This window comes from Phragmites australis, chromosome 3, assembly GCF_958298935.1.
Source record: "Phragmites australis chromosome 3, lpPhrAust1.1, whole genome shotgun sequence".
Classification (NCBI taxonomy): domain Eukaryota; kingdom Viridiplantae; phylum Streptophyta; class Magnoliopsida; order Poales; family Poaceae; genus Phragmites; species Phragmites australis.
In genome coordinates, this window is record NC_084923.1 from 3,710,330 (window position 1) to 3,736,537 (window position 26,208).

The 26,208-nt window shown below is 47.5% G+C and overlaps 4 protein-coding genes and 1 non-coding gene across 7 annotated transcripts; 2 read left to right on the forward strand and 3 right to left on the reverse strand.

Annotated features, from left to right (window-relative positions):
- The first annotated feature begins 1,510 nt into the window (after positions 1–1,510).
- On the forward strand, positions 1,511–5,867 carry LOC133911631 (DEAD-box ATP-dependent RNA helicase 38). The gene is made up of 8 exons (XM_062353961.1): positions 1,511–1,832; positions 1,937–2,230; positions 2,345–2,572; positions 3,456–3,521; positions 3,984–4,385; positions 4,459–4,570; positions 5,156–5,241; positions 5,317–5,867. Exons 1-8 carry the CDS (start codon positions 1,590–1,592, stop codon positions 5,380–5,382), a joined length of 1,497 nt encoding a protein of 498 aa, XP_062209945.1. The 5' UTR covers positions 1,511–1,589; the 3' UTR covers positions 5,383–5,867.
- A 207-nt stretch (positions 5,868–6,074) lies between these two features.
- On the reverse strand, positions 6,075–8,613 carry LOC133911632 (photosynthetic NDH subunit of subcomplex B 2, chloroplastic-like). The gene is made up of 3 exons (XM_062353962.1): positions 8,093–8,613; positions 6,565–7,005; positions 6,075–6,457 (listed from the first exon to the last, which is right to left on the reverse strand). The coding sequence occupies exons 1-3, from the start codon at positions 8,525–8,527 to the stop codon at positions 6,263–6,265; spliced, it is 1,071 nt and encodes a 356-aa protein (XP_062209946.1). The 5' UTR covers positions 8,528–8,613; the 3' UTR covers positions 6,075–6,262.
- Positions 8,614–9,039: 426 nt separating this feature from the next.
- Positions 9,040–9,123, forward strand: TRNAL-CAA (transfer RNA leucine (anticodon CAA)). The gene has a single exon. It is a non-coding gene; the product is annotated as a tRNA-Leu (tRNA).
- Positions 9,124–9,740: 617 nt separating this feature from the next.
- Positions 9,741–14,271, reverse strand: LOC133911630 (YTH domain-containing protein ECT4-like). Of its 3 annotated transcripts, XM_062353960.1 has the most exons (10): positions 13,910–14,271; positions 13,451–13,533; positions 13,226–13,346; positions 12,961–13,034; positions 12,321–12,564; positions 12,025–12,224; positions 11,045–11,635; positions 10,745–10,957; positions 10,503–10,649; positions 9,741–10,402 (listed from the first exon to the last, which is right to left on the reverse strand). In XM_062353960.1, the coding sequence occupies exons 1-10, from the start codon at positions 14,004–14,006 to the stop codon at positions 10,187–10,189; spliced, it is 1,986 nt and encodes a 661-aa protein (XP_062209944.1). In that variant the 5' UTR covers positions 14,007–14,271; the 3' UTR covers positions 9,741–10,186. The 3 variants fall into 3 exon arrangements, with proteins under 3 accessions (XP_062209944.1, XP_062209943.1, XP_062209942.1); XM_062353959.1 differs by having other exon boundaries at positions 12,025–12,564; positions 13,226–13,343; XM_062353958.1 differs by having other exon boundaries at positions 12,025–12,564.
- Positions 14,272–17,023: 2,752 nt separating this feature from the next.
- On the reverse strand, positions 17,024–22,640 carry LOC133910899 (subtilisin-like protease SBT3.18). Its single transcript, XM_062353135.1, has 10 exons — positions 22,554–22,640; positions 22,371–22,462; positions 21,847–21,944; positions 21,526–21,687; positions 20,469–21,139; positions 18,995–19,062; positions 18,606–18,848; positions 18,367–18,481; positions 17,953–18,166; positions 17,024–17,857 (listed from the first exon to the last, which is right to left on the reverse strand). The coding sequence occupies exons 1-10, from the start codon at positions 22,638–22,640 to the stop codon at positions 17,235–17,237; spliced, it is 2,373 nt and encodes a 790-aa protein (XP_062209119.1). The 3' UTR covers positions 17,024–17,234.
- Between the last annotated feature and the right edge of the window lie 3,568 nt (positions 22,641–26,208).

Here is a 26,208-nt window from a genome sequence, read left to right on the forward strand (position 1 = left end):
CGGTTCCCCGAAGGTCTCATCAGAGTGCTCGGGGCTGCACGTGGCAGCCCCCGAGGACTCGGTTCCCCGAAGGTTCGCGCAAGATCGTTCGACGACCCAAAGGGTCCCCTCGCCGGGGTGTCAGCCAGTCAAAGACATGAATGCCGCATTTAATAGGCACGCGCGGCCTGACATCCTGACATCCTGACATTCTCAGCTGCCCACGCCCTAGTGTCTGACCCTGTCATGCTCTGGCAGGGGGGCGTGGGTCCATTAAATGCACGGGTCCCGTCCCGTTTCACCCGGGTGCCTCGGGATAACGTTGCCAGAATCGAAGCGCTCCGCCTGCCACCCTGCCCCGGCAGAAGAACAAGACAGGGTGGGCGCACCGGGCACCTCTGCGGCTGCCCGGTGGGCCCCCTTAATGGCGCCGGAGGACCTCCACAGTGGCGGGTGGTCGGATACACGCCGCAATCTTCCACCGCCCCTGTCACTTCGCCGAGGCGGAATGATGACGCCTTTTCTCTGTGGCACCTTGACGCGCGCCCCCTCTTTCCCATTCAGGATAAGTCGAGGTCGGCGCGCCTATAAAAGAAAAGGATGGAGAATACATAAAAGGCCAACTCTCACAGCTCACGACACACAACTCTCACAGCTCACGACACACAACTCTCACAGCTCACGACACACAACGCTCACGCTCACGACTCATCCTTGAATTCCGCCTCAGATCCGGGAGCCCTCAAGAAGCACCCGAAGCCCAGATCAAAAGACGAAGAACATCACGAACAAGCTCAAGCCAAGCTAGAACACGAGAGCCTCAAGCTCTCTGTAGACAGCTCACCTCTGTAACCAGATACATCCTTGAAGAATTCCCTTCAAGTATAGATATAGCACTCACACAGGAGTAGGGTGTTACGCCTCCGTGCGGCCCGAACCTGTCTAAACCCCGGTGCACCCATCCTTCTCCCACCAGCCACTGCATTTATTTCCGTTCCCATTTATTTCCTAGACAAGCTCGTTCAGGATCATCCCCCCGGCCGAATCTCTAAAAAGGGGTCTCTCGGGATCCCTGCGACAGGAGTTCATCCTCCGACAGTTACTGTACGTGCTTGCATACTAATCATGGGACAAATATTGCATGCGCTTCTAGGACTATGAGTATTCCACCCGCAAGGGCTAGCACTAGTTCAACATTTTGAATATACTATTTCAATAATTTCACACAAAAATATTGGATTATTTTTTAAGAATTGTTGAATTAGATCTTGGACAATGCTGAATCAAGCATTGTAAAATGTTGAATGCATAAATCAAATTCAGTGAAACAAACGTGAATCCGAGGAAAACGGCCGGAACTGGTGGCCCAACACAAGAAAGAAAAACGACAGAAATCCCACCAAAGCGACGGCCCGCTACTTCTACGCGGCAACTGGTGGGCCGCGCGCGTTGTTGGGCTCCCGGTCTGGCCGTCGAGAAGGAAAGTTTCGGTCGGCCTATAGTAGAAGAGGACGTCCCGGAGTAGCCTAGCCTCTGCGTAAATCGCAAGCAGAGCACGCAAGCTAGCTAAACAACTCGCGATTGCTCTCGATCTGCCCGCGTGCGAGACGATGGCCGACGGCGGCGGAAAGGCGGAGACGGAGAAGAAGTCCTGGGCGGACCTCGAGGAGGAGGAGGAGGCCAAGGCCAAGGCCGCAGAGGCGGCGGCGTCATCATCCTCTACCACCACCGGCCCGACGGTGGAGGCGCAGGCGAAGCAGATCGAGTCGCTCTCCCTCACCGCGCCGGAGGACGACGGCGGCGAGCAGGGCCCGCCTCTCCTCGATGACTCCGACGAAGCGCACATCCATGCCGTACGCTCCCGTTCCCACTCCCGCCGGCGCAGGCGCTAGCCCTAGCCGATCTCAGTAACCTCGGTTAGCATTGATTGATTTGATTTGATTTGGTTGCGCTCCAGGTGACGTCGGGCGGCACGGTGTACGAGTCGGCGACGATGTTCGAGGATCTGAAGCTGTCGCCGGAGCTGCTCAAGGGGCTGCACGATGAGATGGGGTTCAGCCGCCCGAGCAAGATCCAGGCGATCACCCTCCCCATGATCCTCACGCCTCCCTACAAGGACCTCGTTGCGCAGGCGCATAACGGCTCCGGCAAGACCACCTGCTTCGTCCTTGGCATGCTCAGCCGCGTCGACGCGCAACGCAAGACCCCCCAGGCCATCTGTATTTGCCCCACTAGGGAGCTCGCGCAGCAGGTCACTTTAACACTCCCTGCTTCTACGCTCTTTTATGGATAGTGTGATCCTTGGTTGTTATTGGATTGAACTCTGTAATATACAGTGCTGAATTTGCTTGATTGTATTGTGCAGAATAGGGCGGTGCTCACGAGGATGGGCAAGTTTACTTCCATTACATGTGCCTGTGCGATCCCGCAAGCTCAAAAAGATTATGTGCCGATTTCTAGAATGCCTCCAATTACTGACCAGGTGGTGATCGGCACTTCTGGGACACTCATCAAGTGGATTACTAATAAGAAGCTGGCCACAAGGGATATCAAGGTACTTGTGTTCGATGAGGCGGATCATATGCTTGCTGAGGTATGTTTGACTTCTTTTGTGATTTGGTTATCACTTCAAGTTTATGATAATGCCTAGGGTTGTTACTTGTCAGTATTTGAAAGGAGACCGTATTGTTAGGTGCTAAGGGCTTAGGGAGATAAAATCTTTTTGGCAAGGTAGTCGATTGATTGTAAGTTCTAAGGAGCAATGAGTCAAGAAGCATACTAAGCTTCTCTAACTATCCTTCCTTTTAAAGACTGGCAATCGCATACACCCAACTGGTGATCGAGGAACCATCACAGCAGAGGAAAGCAATGCACTTGTTTGCTATGGTTGCCACTTACTTTCTGCGATGTTGCGCTGTTTTCAAATTTCAAATAGCTATTGTTGATGCGCCCTCACAAATTGAGGCAGATTATTTTTGTCCTCTTAAAATAAACCATTAGTCGAATGTTAGTTAACAACTCAGAGCAACAGAAAGTCTGAAAGAATGTTAACCCTTTACAAACTCCTAATAATTTAGTGGTTGTTAAGTGTTAACTGTTAAGGGTTGTCACAGTGATACAGTTCTGGTGCAAGGCATTACCAGACAACACCGTTGGTCTAGCAGCATGTAGTATATGTTGCTAGTTCCGAGTTGACCGAAAAGGGTAAAAAAGTACATGTTTCCTTATTTTGCTAGAATGAATTTGGCCTTTCCAAGTGTAGAAATATTTTGGTATTTCTATTTCTATTTGGTCTTGTATTTTAATTTTTACATGAAATTTTCTTTTTATAATTGTTGATTTGTTCACAAATTGGTTAGTTTATGTACGCATGAGTTTTTTCCATAACAATGTGGTGTAGTTATCGTGTAAACTGACTAGTCTTTATAAATTTATAAGGAATCCAGTTTGTTACAGTGGTGAATGCCTTCTTGCAGGACGGCTTTCGGAGTGATTCTGAAAGGATCATGAGGGATATACAAAGAAGCGCTGGTGGTTGTCAGGTAACTTATTTCTTATCACATGAAACAACTTGCATGTGACTTTTGTTATTGAAAAAATCATCCGTGAATGCAGTTTGTTCGCTTTAGTTGTGCAAATTCAACCAATGATGACATTAATTTCCTTATTCTTTTTTTCTTTTCTTTTTTGTAATCTAGGCATATATCTGGAGTTGCTTTTTACACCTTTCAATTTGTTTTCTGTGCTTTGGGATATTCTTGCATATTTTATCATTGGAGAACTCTTCTCTGTTGTGAATGATGGAATGAGGTTATATTTATTGAAATTTTATGGCTGCCCACTGATGTTATTTATTAGTGCAAATTATGCCATTTCATCCGATGATGATATTGATTTACTTTAGTTTTGAACTAGCCATATGATACTGATCTTTTGTTGGCTAGACGTGTTTGTTAATCCATCTATGTAGCTAGTTTTTAATATCTGAATTATATTTCTGCCAGGTGCTTCTCTTTTCTGCGACCTTCAATGAGAGGGTGAAGGATTTTGTTACAAAGGTCATTAGAGATGGAAACCAAATATTTGTGAAGAAGGAAGAGCTTACTTTGGAAAAAGTAAAGCAATATAAAGTTCAAGTCCCTGACGAGGCGGCAAAAATAGAGGTTATAAGGGACAAGATCTTTGAGTTTGGACAAAAAGTTGGCCAGGTTATCATATTTGTTAGAACAAAGCAAAGTACTAAGAATGTTCACAATGCTTTGACAAGAGAGGACTATGTGTGCTCCTCAATTCAAGGATCCCTTGACCAATCAGAGAGGGAAAAGATAATACAGGAATTCAAAGATGGGTACACCAAGGTTCTTATATCAACTGATGTTCTTGCTCGAGGTTTTGACCAAGCACAGGTATTGTTTGTGTGGCACTTGCTTTGCAGTTCAGTAAGTACAATTTTTTCTCCTAACTTTGTTCCTTTGAAAGGTTAACCTGGTCATCAATTATGACATGCCAATCAAATTTGGTACAAGAGATGAACCAGATTATGAGGTGTACTTGCACAGAATTGGCAGAGCTGGGCGCTTTGGCCGAAAAGGTAATTTTGTGCCTAAGGTTCTTCTCTCTATATCTGTATCGCATAGCATGTAAAGATTTCGCATTAAATTAATGATAGTATCACAGGCAGCTTCTGTAAATCTTGATTAACATTGTAGCAGATAATCATGGTGTTATTAGGAATCAAATGAATTGAGGATCATGCTTCCGGACCGAACCTGTCTGTCGGTGCCAAGCAACTATGCTCTATGCTGCCTTTTGTAAAAGCCTATTGCCTGTTCGTTTTAGCTTGAGCTTTCACCCAAATGCAAAATAGTGTTCCTGTGAATCCTACCATAAAGTTTAATAAAGATTTTCAAATGTTTTATGATGATACGATGGAACTGCCTTTCAGCAGTTTTTGTTGGTTACAGTTGAGGTTCTTTTCTCTAGAGGTTTCAGTTTCCCCTGGATTGTTTCTATGGCTTATGTCTTATGATAAGAAGCCCTTTAAATTGGCTAATCAGAAAAAAAAAGTTGTTGTAGGAAAAACAAAGCCCTAGTCAAATTAACGGAACTTTTCTACTTGACACGGTGCATATTGTATTGTTGACTGTTCCTAACTGTGAATCATTGTTGGTGACAGGTGCTGTGTTCAACTTGCTATGCGGTGAAACAGATAATGTTGTGATGAAGAAGATTGAGGACTACTTCCAACACAAAGTACCTGAGGTACATAGCTGATATGATGTGTATGCTTGTACCTTGTGCTCTTAAGCATTTACTTAACATTTTGTATAATTTTAGGTTCGTAATTGGGATCGTGAGGAAGATTTTGAGTCTGCTCTCAAGGATGCAGGTTTACTTGAGTAACCTCCCCAGGAACGTGGTAGCAGTTGCGCTCTCGACGCAGGACAACCCACCGGTGTTTATTTGCTGAGCCAGCTGCCATAGCGTTATTGTGCTCTTCTGCTCATCTTGATATCAGCACTGGTTGTTTTGCAGCAGAAAGTTGTGTTTGGATTTTTGTGATTTCTGTTTAAGACTTTCTCCAACAATTTTGATGCTACGAGCTTTATACGAAGCAGAGAGGCGCTGAACGGTTTTTCTCGAGGTCGGTGGGAGTAGCGCCTGTTTGTCAGCATTACCATTTGAAACTGTAAATCTAGTTGAACAGTAAACTGTCTTCGTTGTCGAGATGCACGTCGCTTCGTCCTTTTGCAAGAACGGCATCCCTCGCAGCATGTTGCTGGAGAGATGATAGCGTTGAACACCTTATCCATATGTCAATGCCCCTGCAATGTGTCGTCAATGTACATTCCGGATCAGTGTTTAATCAAAGTTTGCTTTTGTGTCCCCTTCGCTGCATGCTGCTGCACGTCCCGCGTAGCTTTCGACCTTCTGGATTCATACGCTCGCGGCGGATCATGTGACGGGGCGGCAGCGGTGGGTCATGTGACGGGCGGCGGAGCCCGGCTTCATGGCAGAAATGGCATACACTGCTGTGGGCTGGCGGCCACGCTCGTGCTCTGCCTGACGAGGTCATGGGAGTGAGAGATGGGAGATACGCTAGAAGCTGCTTCTCACTGGAAGAGCTATTCCTGTATAAATCTATCTCTTTGGCACCGACCGGGCAATTACAGGAGGGCGACTGGGCGAGACCCATCAACATGTATACGAGAATGTACACGACGAGCCAATCGATTCTGTAATTCTGTTCACAAAAAAAAAGGAAGGAAGAAAAAGGGAAAGGCTACAAGTTGTCGTGCTCGATGACCTGCGCGGCCCTCCACTCCTCGCCAGGGTTGACGACCACGGGCACCAGCATGGACGCTGGCCCCGTGCACAGGAAGTAGTCCGTCCCGAACTTCTCGTACATGGCCCCTGGGCTGCACAGGTACATGTCCTCGTACCCCATCCTCACCAGCCTGAACCCAAGCCCGCTATACTGCAAATCGCAACGCACGCATCAAGAATCTTGGTTCAGGATCGAGCGACCCAACAAGTAATCTGATGAGGAGCACAACGGCGTGTTCGATTCAGTTGTGTTGGCACCTGGTCGATGGTAGTGAACCTGGACGGCGCGGTGCTGTAGATGCGCTTCTTCCTCTCCTCCGGCGGCGCCGCGTACACCCGGCTCACCTTCTTCTTGAGCGTGGTGTAGAGGTTCTCCTCGACGGTCCAGACGCCCTGCCTGGGCTCCTCTTCGCCGCCGAAGGAGAGCCAGCCGGGGTCCTCCCGCTTCATGGCCTCGGCCGGGGAGAGGAGGCTGAAACCGGAAGCCGGCGGCGGGTGGGAGCAGTAGGGGCAGCCCCGGAGCCCCTCCACGGCCGTGCCGCGCCGCTTGTCGAACTTGATGTGGCTCAGCACCGCGCTCGTCAGCTCCACCGGCTTGGTGCCGGTGTTCCGGACGATCACCGCCGTCGCCATGCTCAGCGGGTACAGGGTCACCACGTACGATATGTCCAGCTTGCCCTTGGTACACCCAAGCTCAACCTGTGCAACAACGCACGGTGTCATTTGCACGGCATCTCCGGTAGTAAACACTCGCTGTGATGTCGTTTAGCAGTTGAGATCATTTGCAATATCGCCTCTTTGCAATGTACAGAGCTCATTTTTCCAAGATCAAGGTCCCTTTGCAGCGTGGGACTTTCTTAAAATTCTCGCGAGAATCGTACCTTTTCGAAACGTACGGAATTTATACTGATTCTTGTGAAATTCCTACCGAACTGCTATGAGGATCTTATGCTCTAAACAGGCCAAAATCATCGGCACTTTGGATCCATTGCAATGTTTTTTTTTTTTGGCAAATGCTATATTTCAAACCCCTGCTTTTAAAAAAAAAAATCAGACAATGAATCTAAGTCATCAGATCATAATCAAACGACCCTCGTACATCTTCAACCTCCAGTCTTCTCCACCCGTCTCCCACCTCACCGTGTCGACACCTCTCACAGCTGGATTCTCGCCCCCGTCAATGTTTTTTTTTTTTTGGCAAATGCTATATTTCAAGCCCCTGCTTTTAAAAAAAAAAATCAGACAATGAATCTAAGTCATCAGATCATGATCAAACGACCCTCGTACATCTTCAACCTCCAGTCTTCTCCACCCGTCTCCCACCTCACCGTGTCGACACCTCTCACAGCTGGATTCTCGCCCCCGTCTCCCGCCCTCTTCCACCCGTCTCCGACGATGCTCCTGCCGCCGGATCCACCGTTGCACTAACCCAGCTCCGTTCACCCTTGCCCTAGCATCGCCCACCGCCCGTCATCCGCCGCTCCGCCCCCGCGCCCACCACCTCTTCAGCCAGACCGGTCTAACACCACTAACCTTCCTCTAAACATGCCGCTTGTTGGGAATCCGTCGCCGCCAATCCAAAGCCTAACCATGTCGCTAATCCATCACCTGATTCATGCTTTTAAATTTTAGACATCTAAAATTTAAGAAGCGTGAATTTTTTCAATGACATTTCTTCGCGGATGTTGCTAAGCCAACATTTCTAAGATCATATTCTCTACAATTCGATACAGTGCAATTGCAGTCTACGGTTCTTCTACATTCATCACCCGGGAAAAAAATGTACCTGTACCGCATCGTAGGAGTCGGAGTCTGCATCCTTGACGGCCCACTCGGCCCCATCGATCAGCGACTGGGCGCCGCCCGACGAGGACACCTCGTTGAGCACGAGCCCGACGCCGCCCTTCACCTTGCCGTCCTCCCCGCCGGCCACCGTGTGCAGCAACTCCCTGCACCCGTCGTCCTTCCAGTACACCTTGGGCCTGTACGACGTGACCAAGCCATCGCCCAGCCGGAGCTGCAGCGAGCTGCCGTTCCGCACGCTCAGCTCCGCCGTGGGGGCGCCCCCCGCCGGGTCGGCGCTGAACTTGAGACCCTTCCGGCCGAACGACTCCTCCAGGGACTGCGTGGTCGCCGGGGCCACTGCGGCAGACGAAGAGGCCCGCACGGTCCGCCTCGTGCAGGACGGAAGGTGGAGCGGAAGGATGGAGGAGGTGGCCATTGAGGCGGGCGTGGAGTGGAGTGAGTGGGATGAGAGAGGAGGAGCAGAGCCCTCGAGACGAGGCTTTCACTGAGCCTCATATTCTTGGGCCTCAGGATAGATAGTTTTTCCTTTGTCTCCTTGCTTCGCTTCCCTCCCGCTCTTTTTGTGCTTTCTCCCAAGAAGATATTTGGAATTATACCCTATTCACACAACTACAGATAATATCAATGATATCATTGAAAGCATTCAAAAAGAGTGGTACTAGAACGCAAAAAAGGAATGAGCAACAACTGAAGGACACTATTTTTTCGCAGTTTGGAAGTGATTCATGCTCAGCGACGGAGCTTGAATGCGTAAAAACCTGCATTTTACTTCTAGGAAGGAGTGGCAGATGCATGCTTCGCATGAAGCTTGTAGAAGCATATCGGTGTCTGACAAGGAAGCCAATCGCTGCATATATGGCGCGCCTCGAAGTCTTCAGCTGGAGACAATACTAATAAGTAGGATTTATTATTATACAAGACACGAGTGTCAGGATGGCCGAGTGGTCTAAGGCGCCAGACTCAAGTTCTGGTCCTCTTACGAGGGCGTGGGTTCAAACCCCACTTCTGACATCTCCTTTTTTTTATTTTTCTCTCTGCAAATTTCTTTACTTTTGTCTTGCCGATTTGCACAGCGACGTTGTCATCTGAACCCAAAGGAGGAAAAAAAATCGTACTGCCACTGCCAAGCCTGGAAGAGTGGAAGTCCGTGCTGCCCTCCCCGTTCTGCCGGACCTGGGCTGGCTCAACAGTCAACACCATCGTCGTCGTTTGGCCAGAGGCGTTATTCAACACTCAGCTCGAGCAACCAAAAATCTGACAAGAGGGCTGTGTGTTCCTGGTATGCAACGGTACACACCACCCGGAGCTTCTCTCCGACCGTGAGAAGCAACCTCGCAGATGAAACGCCCCTTTGCAAACAAAAGTCACAGCTACTGATCAGCAGCCTGCCGCATGCAAGACTATTTGTGAGCCTGACACGATTGTGATTGCAGCCTTACAGAGTTGCAGGCGCCGCACTACCACCTGCACGACAAGCGACCGGCAGAGACCTGGAACTGGAAGTGGGGACAACTTCAAACAACCAAGTGATGCGAGCAAAGCAGACGGCAAAGGAAGCCGCTTTGCTTCGTCATCTTCGCAACAACTCCGTAGTGGAGCACCGAACCGAATTCAGCACCATCAGACAATAAAAAAAGATAAGATTCCGCTATAATAAACCAGTAAAGGAAAGATCCAATCTAACCCACTTTCAGATCCACTCAATATAACAATGACGGGGTATACTCGACCATAACGACACGCACCCAGCCAGACGGCCTTCGCAATCCTTTTGCCCAGCACTGGTCTCTGGCATTCTGATGATGATATAATACTATTTAAGGAGTCTTCGAGCTAAACAAACGGAAACTGAAACGGAATACGGTAAAGAGAATCTAGGAAAAACTAATAACTAGCCAACTGCTCTCCAGTTGCGCAGTGAAGCAAGGCTCTTGGGGCCATGCTGCCAGTTCCACACTTCCAGTGGTAGCCTTACTAGATCACCAGTTCCATGGGACCGCACTTCGGTTGAATTCGTCAGGACTGGATGGTCCATCTTCACGGCTAGCTAGGGAACATTGGTTACGCGATCAAGCTAACCAGTCTTAGCAACTCCGTTGGCGAGGATGGGTTTCTCGGTTGCTGTTTGGGCCACCTTTGCGGCGTAGGTAGCGACGGGAGCAATGCCGTTCTCTGCAGGAACCTTCAGCTCTCCGTTGACTCCGTTTGGTACAGATAGCTTTGGCTTCCCATTAGCAACTTCCTGCTGTTGCTCTCCGGTGACAGAACTCGGGGCCCTACTGTCCCAGACCTACATGGATAAAGCAATCAACCCATTACAACAAGGATAATAAACAGTAGGCAAGGCGCTGTAATCTGAAATTGATGACTAAGCTCAGATTCAAAAGTACCTGCTTTTGGATCTGCTGGTGTTTCACCCTTTTCTCTTGCATCAACTTCTGGCGGCTCTCATAAAAGGCAAAGTCGTCCAGGATGGAGGTCTTACTAACATGCTCCTTGAATATCTTAAGCATCTGAATGCCTTGTTCAAGATGTATCTGAATTATTGACAAAAGGATAAGAAGGGAGAACAGTAAGGCACTGCCATGTTTTCAAGACAGTAAGTCACAAATAAAGCCTGGATGATGCTTACCTCTTGTGTGTCACGGCTATTTGTGACAGGCTTGTTCTCATTGTTCTCTAGAATGATGTGCTTGAGAATATTGTTGGGCACGTCTTTGACAATGTGCCACTTGACAGAGAAGGAACCATTCCACTTGTCTTGCTGCCAGTACTCCAGGGTTTTCTCAAAATCAACAGCACCAGTCATTTCAGCAATACCAACAAACTGCCCACTAGTATTCACCTGAAATTTCATCGTGAAGGACATATCAGCTAAAGGAAACTAACTAAACATTAATTAAGAAATAGCAAATGTGGAAAACATCCTTACCGAGAAAAACAAGAATATAGGACATGCAGAGCCCTTTGACTGTGCTTCCTGATATGCAGCATCAAGCTTCTTGTTTCCATTGGTCGTGCTAGCCCACACATTGTATTTTATACTCTTGTGGATATCATCCTCACTGTACGATTTAATGACAAAGAACTTCGCATCATCATATTGAACAGGGAAATCATCTCTGTTGAACTGTGCTCTATCAGGTACAGCACTATCATTCTTGTTTTCACCAGAAGGAAGGCTCTGCCCTTTCAAAGCAATAGTAACAGTATGACCATATAATTTCTGGTTCTTGAAACGGCCAGATCTGGGACCTCTGTTTAACTCAATTGTTCCATCCTGACTCTCATTGCCAAAACCATAGTATCCATTACCACGGCCCCTAGGCCTGTACCTGTTATCCATACCAACACCCCATTGACCATATATCCTGGAATTGTAACCATTACTGCCATAAGCAAAAAGACCAGTTTTCATTGAATTCCCGTATTGGGTGTAAGGACGAGAGCTCGGGTACATCCTATTTGGATATGTAGGAGCAGCTGATCCTGTTGTAGTTGTAGGTCTTCGGTTTTGCATAAACTGCATGAAGACAATACAGAGAAAACATATTATTCAGCCTGCGAACAAATGCTCTGCACAGTCAAATATTCATAATCAACTAAAATAATAAGGCAAAAGGTAAAATTCCGTAAACTACTCGATCAGAAAGCAAATATTCCTTCTATTTGAAAGACTCTGTATGCCCTTCAAGTCTTAAAAGGAACGGAATTCTATAGACGACTATGCCTCCCATCGGTGGTTTAATTAAGAAGCAGCCAAGAAAAGTACAATGATATTTATTCTATGGCGACTATTAAACACTGGAGTGATTAGCTAAGCTGGAAACATGCATAAGCAAAAAAATTAGTATAAAATACCGCAGCTCCGTATTAATAACAATATTATCAACGTATTTTCTCTGGACTCACCATCTGCTGCGTTGTGGAGCTCTTGTTCTGATTTCTTGCTGAAGAAACATTACCATTGAATGTCGAGGGCAACATATGATTAGTTGAGGTTGTTCTTTGATGTCCATTTGTATAAGCAGAACCATCATACCATGCATAGTGGGCTCCTGTGCTGTCATATCCATACATTGAGTCCATGTAACCAGCAGAAGGAACTCCACCTAGCAAGGGTGCCCCATAAGTTCCATCAGGCGTCAGTGATGAATTTTGGTGGCTTGACGCAAGGGGTACAGTTCCGATGTTACTGTGAGCAGTACCATTAGGAACACCATTAGTCGTTGTCTTGGCAGGATCTGCTTTAGCTGCTGGCTTTTCAGAATTGACAGAAGACTGCAGGTCGCCTTGAGCAGTTACCGGTGTAGGAGGCTGAAAATACGCAGTTGGATACTGGTAATGCTGCGTGCCAAACATCTGACCATCGACTGTTGGAACTGGGGAACTGGCAGGAGAGTATGCGCCATAAGGAGCATACCCATATCCATAAATATCTCCATATACTGCCTGTGGAATTCAAAAGGTCGATTATAACAGTTAATTTGTGACATTTCTGAAAGTAGCACAAATGTGAGATAAAATCATCAAGATCCAAGATGCAAAATTTTATGACAAGATGTTAGTTGCAGAAAAGATACACATGCTTTTGAACGAGGTAACAGTGCAGAGAGCATGAGAAACAGAAGGAAAAAAACAGCCACAACACAAACCATACCCAAAAGGTTGGTGAATAGCTTTGCACTTATTACATATCCAATAATAGACTTGACGATACAGCTATCAATAGACAATAATAGCAAGCAATTTGGCCGTATCTACATTAAGAATACGCTGCAGGATGCAAATCATCGTGGGATGCTTCACATGACTAGTTAAAGGATAAGATCTTTTAGGATAACTTACTGGGGCAATCTCCACTCCATCTGGATTTAGATATCTAGGATAATCATCCCACTCGCTCATGGAACCGTCGTAGCCTGGAAGAGGAGCGCCAGCACAATTCAGTCAGCATAATCACAGAAGAACTCATCAAACAAACAAGCAATCCAGCTAATATTATCAAGTTCACCGGTAAGAAGTTGAAAGCAACAAACAACTTGCTAAGATACTCAGAGCAGCCAAGCAATCTAGGACATGATCACTTTAATATTTATTCCAGGTTCCTCACCTCCATAGTAATACGCTGGCAGATAGAACAGGTTGGGATCCATAAAATCCTGAAGCACCGGCGTGATGGACCGCTCCGGCGGAATCGACACGCTCAGCGGTTGGCTAGCTGCAGCACCCTGCTGAATCAAACAACAAGCAAACAAATCAGAATCACAGATCACCTGGAGCAAATCATGGATTAACACAACGGGAAAACCCATCAGTACTGCTGTTCTATCACTACCTTCTTGGTACCAGCAGGCTCGGTTGCATCCGCCGCCTTGGGCTGCGAATCCAGCGACAACTTCTGCAGCAGATCCGTGGTTTCTTTGCACAGCAAATCGATGAATTAAGGCATCACAACGGCGTAGTATGATCCCAGAGCTTGCAAACTACTAAATCCTAACGAGCGGTAGCAATAAACCAATACAAAAACCCACCAAAAAATTGTTTTTGTTTACTGTAGCTTGCAACCAACAGATACAGGCTAAGAACAGTAAAAACACATCGATCTGTACAAACCAAGCAAACGAGGCCGCTAGGACAGACGAGCACCGCACAAAGGGCCGGCCGGCCGGCCGGCCTGGAGGCGGCGTCATAGCCACCACGAACGGTGCAGCAAACCGCACATACAACGCAATCAAGCAACCTAACCCCGCAGAAAGGCAAAACCTTGCAATCAGAAATCAGAACCAAAGGATACGATCCGCGACAGGAGCAGCGGCGGGAGCTGGGGCAGCAGCAGCAGCAGCCGGCACCGGCGCGTCGGTCGGGGCCGGGGGCGGCGCGACGGCAGCCATGGAGCGAACAAGCGAGATCCCAACGGGAGGCAACGGCGAGATCCGAGAGCACCCGGCCGACCCTTCTCCCCTCTCCTTCGGATAGGTAGGTAGCTAGCTAGCTACGCGCGCTCTGGGTAGGGAGCGAGAGGAGGAGGAGCAGGCGGCGGCGGGTGGGGATGGGGGAGGGAGGCGAGCCGCCACCAGAGGAGAGGCGAGCAGCGCGGCGGCTACTGGTGGTACAGGGGTGTACTTACTGGTGCGAGGGGAAAAGAGGAAGGATTTGGGTGGGGTGTGGGGTTGATATAGCGGCGAGGAATTCGGGAGGACCACGGCTCCTCTCACTGGACGACGGGGCTGCTTTGGATTCCCCTCCTCCTCTCCATTTCCTTTTTAAACTATCTTTATCATGCTCCATGTCCTATTTTTAATCTCTCCTCTTCGTTCTTTTCTGGTTTTTATTTGAGTGAGTGAGTGAATAATTTAACGGTTACTACATTTATCATGCTCCATGTCCTATTTTTAATCTCTCATCTTCTTTCTTTTCTGGTTTTATTTGAGTGAGTGAGTGAGTGAATAATTTAACGGTTACCACCTTTATCATGCTCCATGCCCTATTTTTAATATCTCCTCTTCTTTCTTTTCTGGTTTTATTTGAGTGAGTGAGTGAATAATTTAACGGTTAAATGTGATTACTGTTGTTTGGTTCAGATCCCTTTCTTAGCCCGGTGGGTTTGTAGCTTATTACTGACTATGTTAAGAGGGAGGGTAAGCCATCATCGTTGTATTCTCTGGTGACAGCTACATGGAATATACTGGGTGTAAATAAATTAGCTGCTATAAATGTGTAACTAATAGATCGCAAACCTTAAATTTTAGGATTTATTTGTTTCAGCTGGGATTTAAAAATAGCTGGTAGGTCGTGTATTGTAAAAAAAAATTAGATTATAAATTTAAAAAACTTTTATAGACCATTTAATAAAATAGACTTTCACAATCTTTGAAAAACTAGAGAAATCAGTTTCTCATATTTTTCACAATCCAACGAGCGAATTATAAAAAGCTATAAAAAAAACTATATATTTATTTCAACTTCGGATTGTAAAATCTGAAAGCCACTATCTGAAGTTAAAACAAACACATCCTTAATCTAGGTTGAGTGGGATTACCTCATTTAATGAAACACTTTTACACAAAACTCCTAACACGATGGTTAAACCTAAACATTTGCGTCTAAGCAGGATGAATATTAGATTTCAGATCTTGATCTGACGATGGTAATTTGATGTTTGCATTTTACACCACATAGCACATTTGCACCCCAATAATCCTGCGCAGAATTCTTGCGCTTTAGCCTGTGCGTGATTTTGTTTATTTTTGAACCGCTTTTTTGTGGCGTGCTCACACTCATGTTTAGGCCTAGTAGTTTGGGGATTCTTTATCCCAAAAAAAGTACTAGTTGAGGATTTGGAAAGGTATGCTGCGCACATGAGAGCCGTGACCTTGCTGTCATGCTGCGAGTTGTTGTGCAACTGTTGTGACCAACAATGATTGCACTGAGTCCAAATGTGCTCACCACCAGCCCGATTGTCCCTACTATTTCAGGCCAGCCGTGATGAACACTTCCAGCACTTCTCCAGCGAGTGATAAATAAAAAAGGAAAACAAGAAAGCCATGCGATCGAGAGAGAAAAAAACAAGAGTGAAGTGGAGCACTGCACGGCTTCCAGTTTCCAGTGCATGCAGCCGCACGCAGGCAGCCACGCTCACGCCCAGCACATCAGCCATCGCCCACAGCCTCTTTTTTTACTTCCCTGGTCGGCAGCAGCCAGCTTTTTTTCTTCTTCTTCTTCTTTTGGTTTGGATTTCCAAGCATAAAGAAAACAAGTGAAGATAAGATCTCACAAGCCTGCTACGCTGCATCTAGCGAGCAACGGATCGATCGTACTAGACCAAACCCAACCCCACAAAGGGAAGGGAAAAGGAGCAAGTTGCGTTCCCGAACTGGATCTCGCCCGGCCGGTCGCGAGATTCTACGCTCGCCGATTGTTGTCTTGGCGATTTTCCGTGTGAGATTCCGGCACGAGATCAGTGCATCGCTGCGGGAGGCAGGCAGCTACTAACGTCACCGGTGACTTCGTCGCTGATATGTGAGATCCACAAATAAAGTACTAGTTCGAACATACATCGATACCGTTACGTCAGAAGATCCGGTTCCCTACGGCTAGCCGGTTCTCGTGATCCCATCGCCGTCGCGCCCGCTCGGAATCCGGCTTCGTCCGCTCACGAGCAGACTTCCATTTGGATTGGATTCTCCAGCTCAACTGTTCTGAACTGGCCTGGGGCTAAGGAACTGCTCTTATCTGACGGGTTGCCCCCGGTTGGAATTGGAACAGGCCGGATCAACACAACTTAGATGCAAAGCTCACTTAGATAACAGTGGCCAGTGTGCCCGTACAAAAGGCAACCAACGTAGATGCAAAGCTCACTTAGTCACTTTGCGGGCCAACAAAATAATATGGAGCATTTTTTCAGCATACAGCCTAACTTTGGACACATCACCACAACTCTCTGATGAGTGATGAAGGATACGCATACATCACCGTGTGTCCAGTGCCACCTCACAAGGAGTCAGCGTCAGAGCGGCCATCCTTGATACGCACTAGAGATTCTTTCATACGTGGATGATTGGATCAAGCGTGTTCCATATCGTTTTGCACATCTTCTGTTGCGATTAAGTATGTCTTTTCTAGGTAATTTGACCTGATCTTACTTGAATGATACTACTGGAGAAGTATTAGCAATGCTCTGTGAAAACTACACTCTACCTGACGCAGAAGATGGAGGGTAAACAAGTTGCTCGGCTCGGCTTGGCTTGGCCTGGCTTGCCGTGCCTTGCACAAATTCCCTTCTCCTCCTCGCGCCCCCAAACTGACGCCTCAGAAGAAGCACATCTCAATCAATGCTCCCAAAACTTTAGGTGAAAAAAAAAATCTAGGTGAATCATCAAACGACTGCCATAAAATAATTCGTGCATGATAGCTCTGACCGGACCCTGCAGAAGCTACTGTCAACTGACAGCAACATCCTGGAATTTGTGGCAAATTCTAGCATGAACAATGACACACACTACTACGGCTAGTGGATCCCAAGAAATGGACTCAAAAGACTGATGAAATCCACGCAAACCCACGAGCGAAATATCTGAAATCGAACGAGTTCTGAGGCCGTGCACTGCCAAGAACGGGAGCTATGCAGTCTGTAAATCCGTGGCGCCATGGTCATGGTCACCCACGGCTTGGACGCCGTCGTCCGGCAGGTTGGTCACACTGACTACCAGCGGCGTGCGGACGCGGTGGTACCCGTCGGACCACACGATCTCGCCGAAGTCGAACCGGCCGCGCGACAGCTTCACCGGCGTGACCGTCACGTAGTAGGAGGCCTTGTCGTGGTAAGGTGAGAACGCCAGCGCCTGCGGCCACACCGCGGCGCGCGCGCCCTGCGGGCTCACCACGGTGGCGCGGTACACGGCGTCCCGGTTGGCGCCCACGTTGGTCACCGTCCGCTTCACGGTCACCGTGGCGTTCAGGTCGGCGAGCACGACGGCTGGGTAGTTGAGTTCGGCGCGTGCCGCCGCGTCGCCGCAGCTCGTGTCGAGCGCCGGGTAGGTCAGCACCATCTGCCGGATCTGCTCCGCCGTGTAGCCGAGGCTGCAGAGGAACAGCACGTGGTCGCGCGCGCCCGCGTCGTAGACTAGACCCGGGTCAAGCGCACGCAGTGGGTCCACGTGCCCCGCGCCGACGTCGAAGGCGTCCGCCGGCTTCAGCGTCCCGCCGGCCAGCATCACGTCGGACGTGTCGTCGTACATGTACGCTGCATTGCAGGCAGCACAGACGAAAATAAGATTGCAAAGACCCATTTTTTTGGATGCAGCTTACTGCTAGCAAACTGAGATGCGCAGTAGAAACCTGTGGTCATGAGGGCGGACTTGACGGCTGCCGGCGACCAGGTCGGATGCACGGACTTGACGACAGCGACGATGCCAGAGACGTGCGGGCACGACATGGACGTGCCCGAGTCGAAGTTCCACTCGGTGGAGCGCTTGTCCAGCGGAAGCACCGTGGGCGACGAGTTGGGCGGCCATGCCGCCAGTATGTTCACTCCAGGGGCGGTGACATCGGGCTGCAAAGATCAGGCGCCGACGCATCACGTAACTGGCGTAACAATCTCTCACGAGCAACGCCAAAACTGACAAGAACCATCAAAATGGGCTGAACCCACCACGGCCAATTCGACCCTTGGACGCCGGACTGGGCCGGCCATATTTGCTCAGATGTATTACATGTGTGAACTGTCAAGTGCGGTGAAGTAGGAGAACGTACCTTGAGGATGTTTGGAGAGATGGAGCTCGGCCCTCTGGAAGAGAAGTATGCCACAGCCGGCGCCGGAGTCTTGCCGACGACGGTTTTGCTCCGAGAGATGTGCACCGTCGGATTGCTGCGTACGATCACAAGGCAGAAAGTTAACAGCTAGACAGGCCGAGTCAGGCGCATTATTTACGATCGGACGGCGGAGATCGACCGGGTTTAATTTGGTCCGTGGTCAAGTAACAAGCGCGTACCTGGATGATCGGATATAGTAGAGGATCTGGGTGCCCTGGTGCAGGTCGACGTGGACGGTGGGCAGGAAGTTGTCCTGGGTCGATTTCCGGGTAATGGTGTCGGCGAAGATCACGCCGGAGCCCTTGCCGGCGTACACCGCCAGTGCCGCGCCCTCGCTGGACACCATTCCCATGGTGGCGAAGCACAGCACGATTTTGCCTGACGCGGCCGTGCGGTAAATCAGCTGCTCGAACGCGCACGTCCTTCGTTCACAAAATCAAAACGGTATGCCTTGGTCAGATGCATGCTACTGTGGGGAAATGCAGTTCTCACCCTAGGAGCCTCCACTGTGCTCCTAAACACAATTACTTTAATGCTAATCACACGCACAGAGAGGGAGAGAGATTACCCATCGGTAAAGACGCTACTGCTCTCTACCAAATCCATCTTCATGTCTTTCACACCGAAGCTCAGTCCCTGGGCAAATATCCATCGTTATCTGCAGATCAAACTCCAACAAGCCCCATGCTACTTCACCACTACCGTGCTAGGTCATCACGGCTGGTTAGATTAAAATCGGCACTGATACGATTATCACTGCCGATTCGTAAGAAAAACAGTATCAGTGCTGATTTTTAAAAATAATCGGCACTAATAAGTTATTATCAGTATTGGTTCGAATTAAATAACAGCATTGATACTATCGGTAGGATCATACTCGAAAGTTTAATTGAATCCACTTCTAGCTAAATTCGCGTCCGTCATGACTCGATCTTATCTCTTCTCCTCGCCATCGATCCTCTCTCTCTCTCTCGCCCTCACCCGCAACTCCGTCACGGCTCGACCTTATCTCTTCCCTACCGTCGTTCTCCTCCTCCTCCTCCCCCACCAGCCTCTCTTTTCCTCATCCTCTCACCGATAACTTCGCCCTTGTGAGATCCATGACGGGATCTAGCGGATCCCGCCATGGATCTTGCTAGGGTCAGATTCGGTGTGTTGCCACATTTCTGTGGCCCTTCGGTAGATCACAGTTTGTCGAGGCCCTCCCGCCGTCGATCGCCACCACCGTCCAACGAGGAAGGGGACTGAGGCCCGGCTAATGTCGTCAACACCGCTGATTAGTCCGCCTTGCCCCCTCTCTCTGTGTGCCCGATTGTGCCGTCGTAGCCGGTGCTTCGGCCACGCCGTTGTGCCTTCTCTCTTTGTGCCTGGTCATGCCCTCGTAGCCGGTGCTCTAGACGCGCCGTTGTGCCTTCTCTCTTTGTGCCCGGCCCTTTGTGCCCAGCACTCGCGCCATCTGCCACTGTGTTGCCACGCGTGGGGGTGTGTGTGTGCTTCTGTCGTCATGTTGCCGTCATTTGTGCCGCCTCTGTGTTGGTGTGGTGCGTGTGCTTATCTGTTGCCATGCTGTCGTGGGTGTCTTTGTGTGTTTCTATGGTGGCAGCGACCTTGGCAAGTGGAGGTCCAGGATCCACGGCGGCAGTGTCCTTGTGAGACGGAGGCCCAGGATCTGTGACGACGACATCCTCGGTGAGCGGAGGCACCAGATTAGCAGCGGCATAGTCCTAGAGAGGACGATGAACTCTGTCATGTGGGACCGACAGCGAGCTCAGCTCGATGCATCGAGCCGGCTCGTTTGCCTGGTCCTTTTCCTTCTTTTTTTTTTCTAGAAAACCTCATCAGTGTCGGTTGTTAAGCTAGCACTAATAGTCGGACCCTTATAGAGTATCGGTTCCAAAAACAATATTGATGACCTGTTTTGGTGTAGTGCTTGCACGGCAGTAGAACCTAGAACGTATAGTGTACCAGTATACCACACACGCTGCAATCCATACATACACAGTACACTCACGACGACACGCCACTAGCAGCGAGAAACTCACCACGATCGAGGCATTGTTCCCGAGAGTGATCACCGTTGGGAACCTCCTGTCGATGGTGCTGGCGGCGACGGTGACCCCCCACGGCGACACGTTCTGCACCATCTCCGCGTCCGGCCCGTCGTTCCCGGCCGAGAACACCGTCACGACGCCTAGCTGCATCGCGTGGAACGACCCGATCTCGGTGCTCGTCGTGAACAGCGGCATGAGCGGCGGGGGCGAGCCGAGGGACGCCGACAGGACGTGCACGCCGTCGCGCAGCGCGTCGTCGAATGCGGCCAGGACGTCGGCGTCGCTGCACCGGCCCGTGAGATCCCTGAACCAACACACCTTGTACACCGCGAGCCGCGCCCTGGGTGCGCCCCCGCGCGCGGCACCGCGGGCCAGCCCGAAGTAGCTGGCGTTGGGTGCCACGGCGCCCACGGCCGTGGACGCCGTGTGCGTGCCGTGGCCAACGCGGTCGCGAGGTGATCGGTACTCCGCGCCGCCGCTGGTGTTCAGCGGGCCGAGCTCGTGCTCGAAGCCGGAGAGGTAGTAGCGCGCGCCGATGAGCCTGCGGTTGCATGCCGTGGCCGGATCGAACTGGTCGCCTCCCACGCACGTGCCGCGCCATGACGATGGAATGGGGCCTAAGTGGGGGTCATCCCTGAAGCTTTCGGATTCAGGCCACACTCCTGTTGGCACATGAAAAGATCAGATGTCTCAAGCTCCCAATGGAATGCCAAGGACCACACTTTCCAACAACTAACAAGAATGAGTGCTCGGAAAATTTTAACTTTAGATCTTTGCAGGGCATGCTAGGATCACAGTAATCATTCTATCTTTCATATCAAGATTGCTCAATTCTCTGCAGAGATGAGAGGGATCGCCACTCAATTATCTCCAGCAACTTTGTAGATGAATATTAAGAAACCATACTTTTCAGGCTACAAGATCATCCAGGCCCTCAAAAAAGAACTTCATCTAGCGACACCTCTTTTCATCTACCGAGAAAGAGCAGCGAATATAGCGAAGTGTAATAGGTTTTGCAGGGAAAGGGTAGTGTTTGAAGGACAAATACCTGTATCAAGGATGCCAACAATTACATCGTCTCCAAATTTCAAATGCAGTTGGGATGATTTTTCCATTGGCATGTGCAGGTTGAGGCCCATGAAATCCCAGCTCCTCGTTGTATGGAGCTGCAGCATCCTACTCCTGAATACTGATATGACCTCTTCTGTTTCTGCTTGTAATGATCATGAGCTGTCTTATAAGTTGTAAGTTCATGGCAATAATGAACTAAGCATAACTAGGTAGATGTTTTCGGTCAAAAAAAAAACTAGGCAAATGCATCATGCATGTATGTTCTGACAACAAGCAACGAATACAATTAACTGTCTACCTGACAATGTGGCAGCCTGCGTTGAATTAAGCAATGCAGCAAAACCAGAGAATCCAGAGCTGTAGCTGTACAGAATAGCTTCTCTTGCTTCATCTGGCCTGCAATGTCGAGTGCAAAAGTGTCTTTAGTCATATTTTTCCCGAGAAGAACAAGCATGTCCAAGCTAAGTGAGCTGAGGGTTTGAATTTTCTAAATCGGTAATTAAATTGCTTGAAGTTTGGCATGCTGCGCAACTTGAGTAGATATGAGAAACAAACATAATAGCTGTATACTATGATACGAATACACATGAACAGTTAGCCTAAATTACCTTTTATTTTATTAAAATGCTACCTTTCTTTGTCTGACATATGCAGTAAAAATGACATAATGGATCGGAGGAAATTCACATTAGAATTATGTAAATGTTTAATGATGAAGTTTCTGCACTAAAGTCAACTTCAAGAGAATCTCAGCATGTCTTTTTGTTATTTCCCTTGATTTTTACACCAGCAATTACAGTAGGAAAAAAGAGAACTAATTACTTTGCAAAAACTCTTGATAGAAGTTGCAGATGAAACCGTGAAGTTAGAGAAGGACTGAGGCCATTGTTGTGGCCCAAGTACACAATGTGAACCTGCAAGACAACAGAAAGAGGACATACATAATGCGAAGACATGATTTGATCAAAAGATAAAAAGGACTGGAAACTGCATGAAAATTTGTACATTTGCATGAGATGCTGAAGTGGATTGAATGGGATAAATGGCAAAGGAAAGAGAGAAAGCAACAAGCAGAAGCAGAAAAACAGCCATTCTGCTTTACACAATGACTTTAATGGAATGGCAGGGATATATATAGAGAGATAGACAAAGGACATATAACATGTGATTCTGTGGGGATAAGTGTTCGTGCCATGCTGTAGGGTGCTTGCAAGACAAGCTTTGCAAAGCTACAATTGGCTCTGACAGCCCTCCATGACTGCATCATGCCTTTTGCTTTGTTCATCTAGTGATCTAGTCTATAGATCACTGATGCGATGATTAAGCCTATCGAGTTAAGTACAGAGTCTAGCTACTGTACAGTGTGCAAGATAACTAACAGACCTAAGCTTGTTAATAGCGACCTAACATTCTCACCCTCGTGTTGTCATCATCTGATCTAGTGTTTTGTTACTTCCTACACAAAAGTGGCAAGGCCCAGCTGCCAGATACAAACATACTTAGCATGCTGTAGCTTTTGGAACTCTCTAAAGGCTAATCCCAAGCTTTCAACCTAAACAGCTACAAGGCTAAACTCCAAGGTTAAAGGTATAAAGTTCAAAGATGTAGGCAAGTGTCTGAGTTACGGAGATCGCATGTGTGCTCATATCATTGCATCTTAAAGGTCCAATGTAGTGACGAGACAAACCTTATACCCACCCATTAGTATGCGGTTTATAGCAAACTACAGTGACAATTTCTACTGCATTTGTATAAAATCTATAATATCCAGCGTTGTTCCCAGGAAATAAAGCTGAGAAGGCTTTCTCGTCTCCTGCCAATAATGTGTTAGCATCAGTAAAATTCAAAATGGCGCGACTTATGTGAGGAAAGTTTACTGGGCATGTTGCTGCTGCTAACCATTACACTCCGTGCAAGCATTATGCATTTGCTGAACATTCAAAAGCAATGCGATCTCACAAATAATGAACACCCATTATCTCCGTTAAATTACACTCGTTAGCTTTTAGTAGTGCTCGGTTATTTTATCTGTCAGTTGGTTAGTGTCTGATACGTGGTCCCTGTTGTCTATGTTTTCTGGTTCTAAACTAGTTATGCTCCGTCTGTCTTGCTTCTGGTGATGTAAAAACTAAGCACGGTGTTGTCCGTTAAATTCTTAATGGAAATGGGGTATCCCGCGTTCCAAAAAAAATTATGAACACTCATGATTTACAGGAAATACTAATACTTGATTGACATGGACCGTGTTTCTTTAATTATGGTTTCATCCTTCACGCGCCCTACTTTGCAGCATTGAACCTTACAATTACCAACCTATATATTTAAGAAATCAAGTTGAAATGTGTCTTGATTTTTTTTATGAGTGATTGACTTTGTCATTTATTTGGTTTGATGATCTTCGGTTTTGAATGAGCTTTGATGTGATTTGATATTTCATTTGAGCATATTGATTATGGATTAATTGGAATTAGAGTTGAAGATATGTGTTTACTTGTCTCATAGTGTGCACGTGATGGATGTAACTTGACGGTCGACGACGGAATGATCAGGGCCAAGCGAAGTGCTTGGTGACAGACGATCAAGGAGGTCGGACGGGGTCAAGGGTGATCCTAGCTGAACACGTGGAGGTTAAGCAAAATATTGAAGGCGGATAGAGACGACGTGTTGACAAAGTCAAGCGAAGGGGATGCCAGTGCAAGTGACAAGACGACCCGAGGGATCGGGAGCGGGAGAGACTTGTCGGCTGTCAGGATCACATGACGGAGTACACACGTCGATATCGAAGCGATTGCTTAAGGTGTAAGCAAGACGGTGAGTCACACTTTGAGAAGCGTGCAGGCGGTTTCGCGGTTTGGTCTTAAAACTGTGGGAGGATTGGAGGAGTATGTGGCACCATCGCGAAGCTTGCGTCGAGGCGAAGCTAAGTCATGAATGTGCCGTGGCCGTCCGATAAATGGAGAAGAAAATAGACCAAAATACCCTCAGTGGTAGGTAGGAGTGCACTACAAGAGAGGAGTATTTTGGGAAAAAGCTAGAAAATTTAAGGGACAAGTTTACTAGGCCTATAAATAGAGGGGTAGGACTAGGGAGAGCTTTGAACCAGTCACTTGAGCCCCCTTTTGCCACCCATTTGAGGACCTTAGAGCTAGGGTTTTAAAGGAGAGAAGGATGAGTGCTTAGTCTATGTAATAGGTGAGAGTTTTGAGAGATAAATTTTTGTAATCTGCTTAAAATAGGGTTGATCTTTTTGAGTAATTAAGTTTATATTTTTGTATATGCTTGAATTCCCCTCCTTCTAGTTTCCCTCTATTGGTTCCCTTGCTAGTTTGCAAGTTTTTCGGTTTTCGGTTTTGATTTTTGTTTTGATTTTTGGGCTGAAATTTCAGCACCTTATGAGGTCATTCTTCTTGTTGCTAGAGGCATAAAAACTCACATACAAGGGTATGCTCATGGGTTTTGAGTACCCTTACCTCTAGATCATCAACTTGGAGAGATTCTTTACTCGGTGATCTTTTCTTCGAGCTGCAGTTTTCACCTTTGCAGGGTTGTTTGTTTCTTGATGTTAGTGGCTTAAACATTCACATACTTATATATTTGAGCGGGTCTTGAGTTCTCTTGCCACTAGATTATCATCTTGGAGGATAACCTTGTTCGGTGTCCATCTTCTCTAGTTTCTTTGAAAGTTACGAGTTTTGTGGACAAAGACACATGAAATAGTCTTGAATAAAACCTATGGTTCATATTCCATCCGTGGAGTCATGTTACCATGAAACTAGTCTTCTTTTTTTATCTATCTAATTCTTTTACTTCCGCTTGAGCATTTTGAGGTGTGTTGGGTGAAAAATAGAAAGAGATTATCTATTTCAAAAGAAATTTGTTGAGACGCATATTCATCCCTTCTAGTCGTCATTCTCGTTCCTACAATATTTCAGCTGATTGAAACTACTTAACTAGTAACCAATAGGTTGTACACATCTAGCATGCGTCGTAGTAAGTGGTAAACCTCCCATCCAGGGTATGTGTCTTGCATACAATGAACAAGAATATAATGTTACAAAAGAGTTACCATTGTTCCATTATGTGCTGATGTGTACAAAATGATGAATATAATGTTTAATAGGCATCAGTGAGATGGAAAATATTTAAATATCCTTGTACATGCCATTATGGTTCTCAAGAACGTGGAGAATGTATTACAAAAGAGATGCATAGAAAAAAATGAAACCTGATTAATCGTGTGGTACAAGTTTAGCAAAACATGAAGTGTGAATGTGTGTTGGATATATTGAATCACATCCCTGCAGGTGCAGGTTTACTATAATTCAGTAAAACACAGGTGAAGTCATATCCGGAGGAGAACTGTTGAGCATCATTGCAGGTAAAGTAAAAATGAATCAAACATACAGTATGAAGCTTGCAAAACACTCTCCTTGGCATGAGTTTGGTTCATCATATTTGCTCACTTCACAAAAAGGATTTGCCAGCATGCTTCACCGACCGTCAATCTTTCATCTTTTAGATGCATTATTACATTTAAATTTGCATCATTGCTTGCAAAAAAAAGGCAAAAAATTGGTTTCCGCATGTCTTTGGTTTGCCATGTTGACATGTTCAGTGGCTGCCTTATCCATGCAAGTCAATTATAGTCAAAACAACTGAG

Bases quoted from the DNA above. Each gene is read 5' to 3' on its own strand.
- LOC133911630 (XM_062353958.1), bottom strand. From the start codon at position 14,006: ATGGCTGCCGTCGCGCCGCCCCCGGCCCCGACCGACGCGCCGGTGCCG. The intron at 13,347-13,450 runs GTAGTGATAGAA...TGTTTGATTCAG, and splicing joins AGCCTGCTGGTACCAAGAAG to CAGGGTGCTGCAGCTAGCCA. The intron at 12,565-12,960 runs GTAAGTTATCCT...TGAATTCCACAG, and splicing joins ATGGAGTGGAGATTGCCCCA to GCAGTATATGGAGATATTTA.
- LOC133911632 (XM_062353962.1), bottom strand. From the start codon at position 8,527: ATGGCCACCTCCTCCATCCTTCCGCTCCACCTTCCGTCCTGCACGAGG. The intron at 7,006-8,092 runs GTACATTTTTTT...GTTGTTGCACAG, and splicing joins ACTCCTACGATGCGGTACAG to GTTGAGCTTGGGTGTACCAA. The intron at 6,458-6,564 runs GTGCCAACACAA...TGCGATTTGCAG, and splicing joins GGTTCACTACCATCGACCAG to TATAGCGGGCTTGGGTTCAG.
- LOC133910899 (XM_062353135.1), bottom strand. From the start codon at position 22,640: ATGGCTGTTTTTCTGCTTCTGCTTGTTGCTTTCTCTCTTTCCTTTGCC. The intron at 21,140-21,525 runs GTATTTGTCCTT...ATGTGCCAACAG, and splicing joins TGTTGGCATCCTTGATACAG to GAGTGTGGCCTGAATCCGAA. The intron at 18,167-18,366 runs GTACGTTCTCCT...TGATCTTTGCAG, and splicing joins TCTCTCCAAACATCCTCAAG to CCCGATGTCACCGCCCCTGG.
- LOC133911631 (XM_062353961.1), top strand. From the start codon at position 1,590: ATGGCCGACGGCGGCGGAAAGGCGGAGACGGAGAAGAAGTCCTGGGCG. The intron at 1,833-1,936 runs GTACGCTCCCGT...GTTGCGCTCCAG, and splicing joins ACGAAGCGCACATCCATGCC to GTGACGTCGGGCGGCACGGT. The intron at 2,231-2,344 runs GTCACTTTAACA...TGTATTGTGCAG, and splicing joins CTAGGGAGCTCGCGCAGCAG to AATAGGGCGGTGCTCACGAG.